This window comes from Scomber japonicus, chromosome 24 (genome assembly GCF_027409825.1).
Source record: "Scomber japonicus isolate fScoJap1 chromosome 24, fScoJap1.pri, whole genome shotgun sequence".
In the NCBI taxonomy this organism is placed as follows: domain Eukaryota; kingdom Metazoa; phylum Chordata; class Actinopteri; order Scombriformes; family Scombridae; genus Scomber; species Scomber japonicus.
In genome coordinates this window covers 12946461-12957761 of record NC_070601.1, presented here as the reverse complement: position 1 = coordinate 12957761, position 11301 = coordinate 12946461, and the positions used below count along the sequence as shown (strand labels likewise).

Here is an 11301-nt window from a genome sequence, read left to right as displayed (position 1 = left end):
TGTATTTAGCCAGGTACCAAAACCCCAGCATGTAAGCAGGGACAGCTCTGAGTGACACATTTTTTGTGTGTGTTTTTTAAAGTAAGTTTAAACTCTGCAGTTTTAGATTTAGTGAAACAAAAGACTCATTAGCGTGGTGGTTTTAAAATAAAATCAGATCGAGAAATAAAAAGCAATGTGAAGCAAAGTTGTTGCATTTAGTTTGTTGTTTAGAAGTGAACCTTTGAGTCTCAGCGAGTTGGGTTTTTTTTTTTTTCTTCTAGCATTGCATCAAACAGATAACATGTTCATGACACTTCCTCCATTACCACGTTGCTTCTCTGATAATAACTGCGGCTGATTATCTCATCACCGTGACTATCTCTTCTAAGTTTCAGGTCTGTATGAACTGAAACTAATAAATTATTCTTCTAAAAACAGATTTTTTATATTGGTGAGCAGTGAAGTAAAGTATATGCTGTATCTCTTCCTGCAAATCCACCAGTAGGACTATGGTATTTTTTCTCTGCATTTTGAGACTTCATAAGACCAAGCACTGAACCAGCATAGTCATTGTGTGTGCAATACAAAAGTGAAATTCATGCTTTAACATCATTTAGTTAACATGAGTGTTTCAACAGTGTAGGAGGGCCATATGAAGCTGGACTGAGACACACACTAAAGGTTGGTTTAACTATATATTCTTGTAGTTTTATCATGATGCTGATAGAGATTGACTGAAGATCGTGGATAAGTTAATGAATTAGAGTCTGCATGCAAGTGTGGGATTGCAATGCAGTGCTACAATGTATTTAGTGAAAGGCATTGTGTTGCTGTTGGTCATGCACTTCTAATCTAGCCTCAATTACCACAATGGTATCTCACAGAGGTATGTTAACGTGACGTGACAAAACAAAACAGAGGGACAATAGTGAGTTATTGTACTCGTATTTCAGCCAACATTTATAACAAGTGTACAACAGCTATTGAGTATCTTGAGTCAACAGACTAGTCACCCATACTTGTTACACCCCCGAAACTCGGAATGCTAATTGGCTGCTCGAACTGCCAATTCAGCCAAGGTGTCGGTTGACGGTTACGTCAAGGTAGACGCAACAAGACCGGAAGTGAAGCGTAAGACGGCGTCAGAATTAAAGCTTGATATCTTTTAAACGTATAAACAAAGTATTTTACACGTATTAACGCGTTTCTCTTAAGTGGAAATAACAAATTGACTTTCTGTTGATGTTAAAAACTAAACTATAGATAGTTACATATCGGTCTTTCGTATGACGCAATGTGTTTTTTTTAACGAGGCATTTATTATTGAAATTTCTCAACGGAAATTGCTTCAAATGATAATCGCTAGCTCGATAACATCGCAGGTTATTTTGAGGAAGTTCATTGGAGATGTTGCGTAAATAGACAACAGAGGAAAGTTATTGAGTGCTGCTGTGTTGGAGGACGCCTGGCTGTTAGCTCTGTAACAGGTAACACTGTGAAAGCCACAGTTTTATATATAGACGCTGTTATTAGCAAGCTAACCGCTGCTACTGCCCGCAAGCTGCTAACAAGCTGCACCGCCGATAATAATGTAATAATAACATTTGTTGCTATGTTAACAGCTCCCGCTCTCTATTCTTCCTCCTCACTTCTGCTTTGTCTTCGGTCTATATTATTAATGCAATAATTAATGACATTTCATCGCTAATTTTCCCTCAGAGATTTGACACTTCCTGCCATTTATTTGACATTTCCGTTGGCTGTTGAACAGTGTTGACAGTTGGGTTGTTTACTCACAAATAAGTCAACAATGAAGGAAATATGAACTCACTTTAAGTGTACATACTATCATAATATTTATACATAAAGAAACATTGCCATGAATTACTCATTTACATTCTTATTTCCATTATGCATGCATTCAGTCAGTTTTCCCGATTAATCGATTAGATTTTTGCTTCAGAAAATGTCAGTAAATGTTTATCACTGATTCCCAAAGCCCAATATGACACCCTTAAATGTTTTGTTTTGTCCACAACCCTATCATACTCAGGTTACTGTCATAAAGGTTTAAAGAAACCAGAAAATATTTACATATAAGAAGCAAAAATTAGATAATTTAATAGACATTTTTCCTTTTAAAAACATGACTCAAAATGATTAATGGTTGTTTCAAATAATTGACTAATTCGTGCAACTGTAGTATGTTTGATGCAGGTTATTATATGTTCAGAATAAGATGTGGCAGAAGCAAGAGGGTGTACTTTGCACAGTCTCAGTTAAATGTTAATTTTGAGTGCCTTATTTAATTAGCATCATCCTCAGTTTACACCACTTGAATTGTCATATTCACAAATTAGATTTTACTTGAGTAACTATGAGCGTCTTCTAGAGCAGATATGGCCGACTAAAGTCTTAAAGGCTTCATTGAATGTGAATTAAATCAAATTGAGAGGCAGCAGAGGGATTCAATGTCTCTCTGTCTTCCAGTCGTATCCCGGCTGTGGTTGCAGTCAATCTAATTTCTTTAGATTTACTCCCAATTTCACGCGCCTCCGAGATCACAGCTTGTGATCTTTGCTTTTTGGAGTGGCTTAACTCCCTCCTTTCAAGAAGCAAATACGAAAATGATATTTGATGGAAGCGAGCAAGAGTAAGAGGCTCCAGCTTACACTTTGTGTCAAACCAAGCTTGAAATATGCAGTAGTGTCTCTTTCCTCTTGTTATTTGATGCGTATGAAACAGGACTTTGACTTGGGGCATACAACATGAGCAGGAGTCTAATAAATGCAGTACTGAGAGAGTGAATAGACTCATTTTATTCAACAATTTAAGATTGCATTTGCTTCTGAGATGTGTTTCTATTACACAAGTCACCTTTAAAGCACCATAATGGTTTCCAACATGGGCAGACAGACAAATTGTGTGGGTTTTTCTTAGAAAAAACAAACCTACCATAAAAAAAAAACCTCCATACACATGTACACCACCCCCACCCTCACATTAGATGGTATTACCACAAGCAGCCGTTACAACCAGGTCTGTGGCAGTTGAAGCTTTCACTTTTATTTCCTGTAAAGCCAAAGTTTGGTACCAAAGTATATTGTTAGCATGAAGATACACATCCCTTTTCATTTATGTGTTTTCTGCTTGTGCGAATGTCAGGAAATCCAGTTTAGTGATGTGAAACTCTATTACTGTCCACATGTATGGGTTAATAATTAACTGAAGGAGCTGATTTATTTTTATATATTTTTAATTCTCCTTCAGGAGTTTCTTTTCTTTCTCCTTTTCCTGGTTTTTAGATTCTTAGATGGGTTGTTAACTTCAGATTCACTGATTCTCTAAAGAGTACAATACAATATTACATTAAATTCGCACCTCTCTGTTTTAAATTTGCACTATTAATTCCTCAAGGCTATATAAAACTTTCATCAATATTAATTCCTCATGTATTACTTGAAAATATATGGTATACATTATGTTATAGTTAAAGTTAAATGACTCTCTAACATGAAAAGAAATGTGAATTATTCTGTCTTTTTCTTCATCTCTCTTTAGGATGTTATTAAAAATACTGCTGGGCTTCCTGTGTGGCGTCTGTGCCATGGCGACAGAAAACACCACGGCGACAAAAAACACCACGGCTCAGCAGGGTTCTCTGCCGCTGTTGCTGGTATCGTTCGACGGTTTCCGAGCCGACTACCTGCGCAGGTTCCCCATGCCGAACCTGAAGCTCCTGTACAGCGAGGGAGTCCTTGTAGAGCAGCTCACAAATGTTTTCATCACCAAGACGTTTCCCAACCACTACAGCCTGGTAACCATGCTGCATGTGCTGTTTTTAAGTGTAGAAGACATGTGAGACCGCAGTATGAGATGTTTATCTTAAGACATTTCGTTTGTGTTTGTATCAGCAATATATTTCATACTTCCATTTATCTTCATTTGGGTTCCCAAGAGGACCCCTAATAAAAATAATAGGTTTCCAACACATGTGGTGCTCATATCCATAATAATGTAGCCATTATAATAAAATGTAGAAACCTTGAGGATGATAATACAAAAGCAAATAAGTCAAGAAATTAATATAGAGGAGAAATGATAACAGTTAAGTGAATATGAAGCTCTTTAACATTTGAGCTAAAAGGTAGAATCAACTCAAACTCACAATTTTGGCATAACAATGATTTATAGCCGTCCTGAGAACTTCAGTAATGTTCTTTGTCCTCTCCAGGTGACAGGACTTTACGCTGAGTCTCATGGCATCCTGGCCAGTAACATGTACGACCCCGTCAGCCAGAAGTACTTTCACATTGGCAGCACCGACCCCATGTGGTGGAATGAGGCACGGCCCATCTGGGTCTCGGCGCAGGACTCCGGTTACAAGACGGCGGCCATGATGTGGCCCGGTTCTGAAGTGAACATCAGCAATCACATGGCGACGCACTACTTTCACTATAATCCCAATGTTACGTTCCAGGAGAGACTGGGGAACGTGACAAACTGGATACAGGGGGACGGGCAGGTAGAAAAGTTACCTTACTAAGCTTTATGTTATTTAAAGTCACTGCTCTAAAAGTTAGTACTATATACTTGATGTCTGGAAGGATGAACATCTATTTTCTGACATTCTGTACCCTACACCTCATCCCCCCAGGAGCAAGGAGTGATGTTCGCAGCCCTCTACTGGGAGGAACCTGACCGCTCAGGTCACATATACGGCCCCGACAACACCACTGCTATGAGCAAAGTCCTAAAGGAGGTACAGACTGTGGAAGTATATGTATTTTTAATATATCAAATCCTCAGGAGTTTTCTTGTGCCTGGCTTACAAAACTAAATGTCCAAAAGACACCAGATGTTCCTGAAGTCTGTTGTTCTAAATGAAAAGTTTGTAAGTATATGTCATAAACAAGCCCAATTGGGATCTTTCTCCCAGTGGACGTTCTGACTTGTTAAACACAGCTGTGACTACAGTAAGTAAGCCACTGTGTTGAAATATGAAAATAATGAGTGAGTTTGAGACAAAGAACGCCACAATGTGAAGTAGAGTGCATCATTGTCTATATAAGATCACCTCAAAGTGTCCCAATTTTTTTTTGTATTTATGAACATTTTATGTATCGAGGGCTAAAAGGGAGACAGATGGTAGAGAATGAGGGACTGAGAGAAAGAGAGAGAGAGGATATGACTTGGAACAAACGTCCTTGCTTGACATGACCCAGAAACATTGTGGTTCATGGTCGGGGTCTTAACTCTTACACCACTCACCACAGAAAGAAAAAGGTTACCTCTGTCCAGTTATTATAGTTTTTAGTCAGTTTAACCGAAGGTAAGGCTTTGAGAAATTATTTTAGAAAAATCTCTGCTGTAGTAAAAATATTTTTCTAGCACATCCTGTACTGACACACAGGTGTATGTGGTTTGGTAGGTGTAGCCACTCCTTTAGTGAACTCTGAGTCAACAGTTACGAAATTATGTTTGTGCAATTTTCATGCACCGAAAAACAACCAGCATTTTTTTGGATTATGTGTTGGTTCTTGTTTTCTATTGAGTAACCGGTTAGATGTTTTCTCATGTGATGTTTGTATATTTCCCTGCAGCAGAGGTTCCATCCATGTATTTTATATTAATTAAATGATTCAATTAGAAAAGCTAAATGAAAGCAGCAGATCTTGGAAACATTTCCTCAGAGCAATTAAGTGTGTGCTCTTGCTTGGCAGAAATGTTTACTTGATAAATATGCAATAAAAGTAGCCACGATTTGACTCAGCTCACTTGAAGGTTAATCACATGTGGGCAGAACACCTTTCACAAGGAATTTGGGGTATTGATGGGCTGTGTCTGGTTGCGTGTGATCAGGTTGACGACAACATCGGCCTGCTGGTGTCTGAGCTGAAGCGGAAAAAGCTCTGGGGTCGCATTAACATCATGGTAACCAGCGACCACGGCATGGCTCAGTGCTCGGCCGAACGCCTCATACAGCTGGATAAGTGCGTCCACCCCGACAACTACACACTGGTGGACCTCTCACCTGTCACAGCCATCATCCCAAAAAAAGGTAACCAGACTTACATCAGCTAACATGAGATGTAGAAGTCCAGATTTAATGCTCACATGAATCCATATTCCTGATGCAGATCAAGATGTTGTGTTTGAGAAGCTGAAAAAGTGCCACCCCAACATGACCGCATATTTAAAGAAGGCCATTCCCGATAGGCTGCACTACCGGAACAACGAGCGCATCCAGCCAATCATACTGATTGCTGACGAGGGCTGGACCATAATACAGCGAGGAAACACGCTTCCCAGATGTATGTATCTTCTACAATCTTTTACTCCTGAACTGGGATAGACAGAAATTTTGCTAATAAGAAAGTGGTTATCTGAACAGCTGAGCTAATGTGGAGCAGCTTTGGAGTAGCTGAAAGGTATATTTTAACATTTGATGGGGCTAGGACACAAGTATACACACAAATAGTTCCTTTAATATGTATGTATAAATGTACACTTTAAGATATTCACTGCACCATCACCCACCAACTCTCTTTCTCTCTCCTTCCGTCTCTCAGTGGGCGATCACGGCTATGACAACTCCTTACCCAGCATGCACCCCTTCTTGGCAGCGGTGGGGCCCAGCTTCCGTAAGGGCTACCGAATTAGCAGTTTACAAAGCGTGGACGTTTATCCGCTAATGTGCCACCTGTTGTCGGTGCCCCCGGAGCCCAACAACGGTACCCTGACCCAGGCTCGGTGTATGCTGGCTGCTGAGACCTGCTGGGACGTCCCTCTGGTGGTCGGCATGGTGGTGGGCGTCCTGCTGGTGCTCACTACAATTACTGGTAAGCCTGAATGATTGCAACAGTGTATTTACTTATTATGAGAGCAGGACACATACAAGTAAGCTATAAAAAGGGGATTAAATAATAAAATGGGTTACCACAGTGTTGTTAAAGATACTGTCAACCTTTGTGATAAGGTGAGATTTTGCAACCACTAGTAAGACTTTAAAAATGAGCCATAAAATCTTCAAATCAGTTCATAAACTGACAGGTGACCAGTGAAGAGCAGCCAGGATTAGTGTTATGTGCTTCTCTGAAAAGATTGTTTAAAGTCTGGCAGCAGTGGGTTTAAAAAAAAAAAAAAGGTAAAACAACCCTAACCCTAAGCATTGATTGAGGGCTTAATTTTTAACAATATTAGATGAGGCACAGAGACTGTACATGAAACTATTAATCACACTTGATCAAGACCTACAGTATCATGCACATTACAACGGAAGTCAATGTTATGTCTCTGCATAATATGCTGCAGGGCTAGCAGGTAGATAGAGAATAAAATGGGACCCTGGATGGACCCCTGAGGTACCCCACAAAAGAAGAGAACGCACCTCCAACCACAACAGAGAAGGATCTGTTTGACAGATAAGGAATAAACCAATCCAGACCCATATCACTGATGAAGAGTGTGAGTGTTTAATGTGGGTCAAAAGCTGAGTTGAGAACAATAAGAAATAAAATACGTAGCCTACCTCTACAACAGGCTGTAAGTCATTAGTTAGACTTTAACCAGAGCAGTTTCAGTCCTCTGAAGGCAAGGCAAGGCAGTTTTATTTATATAGCGCATTTCATACACAATGGCAACTCAATGTGCTTTACATAAAACAGAAAAACATGCAATTTGAGAAACATTAAAACATACAATTAACCCCCCCACCCCCCACACTAATAATAAAAACAAAGTACAGAAAAATAGAAAGAGAGAAATAAAATGCTAGAATAGAGCATAAAATAATAATTAGCTTTAAAATCATTAAAAGGACATAGAGTGCAAATGAAAGATTAAAATGTAAAGTGCTTTAAAAGAGTTCAATCATAAGCACAGGAGAAGAGAAGTGTTTTTAACCTGGATTTAAAAATGTTCACAGTTGGGGCTGATTTTAGTTCTGCTGGTAGTGAAGAGAATTATTGCAAGATTACATTTTTTTCCAAAAATCTTGGACACCCATGGACGTGACATCCAGAGAGGGCCTTTAAGGAACCCTCTAAAAAATGTTCTAAAACCTATATTTAAAAACCTACTCCTAAAACTTGAGGCTAAGACAAGCTAGAGCGCTGGAAAAAAGCAAACAAACAAAATATGCATCCCATAAAGAGTATCGCTTTCCAACATGTATTTCAGCGAATCACAATACATTTCATTGGTCACATGTCTTGAAAATCATCTAAAACACGCTCAAGTTGCGTCTGACTCTAAAGAGAGAAGCACTCAATCGTCACACCTGGTTTTAAAGGGTCCAAACAATATAAACAATTAGCATTTTTTAAATTGGAGGGGAAATGCCTTTGGACAGAGATAAGTTAAGAGTGGCTCAGATATCGGGACAGACTGTTGAAGTGTTGCTTTTGAAAACCAAGCTGGAACGCAGTTGAAAGAGAAGGTGCAACAAGAGCTCCAGTGCTGACATTGAGATTTGGAAAGGTAACTCTCAATCCCTGAGGTTTCAGTCGTCATGTACTGAAATGAGTCTCCAGCTCATAATTAAATCATAAATACTTGTTTTTCTTCAGGTCTATTTAGATTAATGAGCAAGCGCCGCCCGTCAGGCCCCCGTCCCTTTCAGAGGCTGCAGGTTGACTACGACGATGATGATGACGACCCTTTGTTGGAGTAAACCATTCAGAGCCGGTCTTCACCTGCTTTACTCCAATAGGTACTTGACATGTTGCACTTTACTCACTTAGACCGCTGCCCTAGCTTTCACTTTGGCATTTGTGTATGTGTGTGTTCACTTAAACACACACACACACACACACACACACACACAGTAGAAAGACATGCTGTTTTAAAAGGTTGACTGGTACCTGATTATCCTGCTGTGAAGTTGTACACTGGTGTAAAAACAGATGTGAGAAATGGTCAATACTGTAGTTGTCAGTACTCTCTATAATGTTACTGTTGTTAAAATCTGGTTACCAGAGATGACTTGAACATGTGACAAGAAGCCAGTGAAGTTTTGTTGAGGAATAAAATGTGTTTTTGAGGAAATATTGAAGTTTTAGGTGGGAGGATGGTTATAATTTTACTCTGGGAGATTTAAAAAAAAGACTTTTGTTGAACATTTATTTTATGTTTCTTTGGGAATTTTGTTAATAGACATGTTTATATTTTTTTGTTGTAGTGTTATTTTTTTGTCAGCAGAGGGAGCCATTTGCTTATTTAAGTGTGATATTGTCTTGAAAGCTTTTCTTTTGTTTTTTGTTTTTGGTCTTTATTCTTCAGATTTCTGTATCTACACAGTTCTGTTACTACTGAGGTTTATTTGTTGCACTGACACCTGAGTATGATATCATCTAAATAATATTTTAATTTCTCCCATTTATCCATACAGTATGAGCTTCCATAAAAACTCACATCTGGAGTCAGAATTTATACATGTTTAATATTAAATTACAGAATAAAAGGTGATATTCAATATAAATGCCACAGTAAGAGGAAATTGAGATTTTGGAGATTTCTATGCAAATTGTTCACTAAGTGTAGTTGTCCCAGATGTTCATTCTGTACTTATATATGTTTATGAATTATACCAAAGAAAGTTCATTTCTCCAAAGACATATTCACCATCTGAAAAAACGACTTTCTTACAGGGGGATTTTGTCCCCAGCTAAAGGGAACCTAAGCAAAATTGTTGGTACTATTACTGTTACTATTATTTATGATATTAGTTACTCACCTATATTTTAGAGATGTTACAAGATTCAATTCAGGTCACGATTTTTAAGGTTGCAAACTTGAAGAAAGCATTTTGGAGCCCATTTTTATTCACTAAAATTTGGGCATGTTTTTTTTATTCCACAGATTTGGTATTTAGCTCCAGGGCATATTGATAGGACAGCCAGATGTTTTTCAGGGATCAGATCTGTTGATCACAGAGCTGCTGAAGTAGAGAGTAGTTACAATGAGAGTTTAAAGAATACGTCTGGTTATATATGTGTGTTTCTTATTCAGCGAATGCCATGAAAAGAGCAAAACTATGATTAATCTCCCAACAATTATTGTCTGTGTAGCCAAAATGTCTGTGCCATTGAGCTCAGTTGTCATCAAAAACGATTAAAAACACATCAATTTGTAACTATTGCTGACATGTGACTTCATGAATATGTCAGTTTATATAGACTCAAAGTATACACTAGAACACCAAATACGTATTAATCCACAGCTGAAAATAGTTCCCAATAAATACAGTTTACTGCTGTTTGCCAAAAACTACAATGCCCAGCTGTTTTATGTAAAAACTGAGTGTTTTTTAAAATGAAGCAATGGGCTTGGGGTTGACTGCCACAGACAGGGCAGAGATGTCAGAAAGCGTTAAGATTCAACTCATTGATTTTGTTATTTTCATGGAATTCGTTGCCAATGAAACTGCACAATATCGCCAAGCCTTATCTTCTAATGCAGTGCTTATGTATACACTGTTCATGCATTTATTCATGTGTTTGTTTGTAATGTGCCTCTGGCTGCTGAAACTAATCATGAAGAAACTTCCATCCAAAGTCTTGCCATGTGCTGTTCTTTGTTCAGCGTGTAGCATTTTATTCAACATCAAAATGTAAAATTACTTATGATGCTTTGATTGAATCACCATAATAAAATGAGACAGTTTCCAATGACTCACTCTAGCACTGTTGTCACTGCTGGTATGTTTTCTAATTCAGACCATATGTCCCATAAACACTGTTGTATACTGCTGCAGCAAATTAAGTGACACGTTTAAACCTGTCCCTGCAAGATGGTCTCACATTTACGGTGATCATATTTATCATATTTATGTGTATTTGTGATGTTAAAATGCTACATGCAAGCTGCATCTTTTGCACTCTACTGTATTTGTGTTCGATCCTTAAAGTTACTGTTTGTAGTTTTCCAGTTTTGAGAAGTGTAAAAAGTCCTTTTGTTACTATGCAAATCCTGCTTGGCCTGTCAAGAGATTTCAGTGGTTTAATGAGATCATTTAAATGAATAAAGCTGCTTGGAATATGTGATAAATGTTGGTGTTGTGATTCATATAACAACTTCTCACATAAAGTGTCATTAAATGGAAAGGAAAAGCGACACACATTTGGAAAAATTAATTTATATTCCTTTGTATTTTTTTTTTTTATCTCCATCGCAGTCACAACATTACAATGTAATAAAATGGTAAATATATAAAATCAAACTCAGTACTGACACATATACATTTCTGTATCGTGTTCAAAACCAAATGAGCTGTACATGTTTTCATTTATATCTGTTTTATATTTTTAAAATCTGTCA

General features: G+C 38.1%; 1 protein-coding gene across 1 annotated transcript; it reads left to right on the top strand.

Annotated features, from left to right (window-relative positions):
• The first annotated feature begins 1384 nt into the window (after positions 1–1384).
• Positions 1385–11037, top strand: enpp4 (ectonucleotide pyrophosphatase/phosphodiesterase 4). Its single transcript, XM_053314703.1, has 8 exons — positions 1385–1469; positions 3544–3799; positions 4217–4507; positions 4640–4744; positions 5845–6043; positions 6123–6296; positions 6555–6824; positions 8553–11037. Exons 2-8 carry the CDS (start codon positions 3545–3547, stop codon positions 8654–8656), a joined length of 1398 nt encoding a protein of 465 aa, XP_053170678.1. The 5' UTR covers positions 1385–1469; position 3544; the 3' UTR covers positions 8657–11037.
• The last annotated feature ends 264 nt before the right edge of the window (positions 11038–11301 follow it).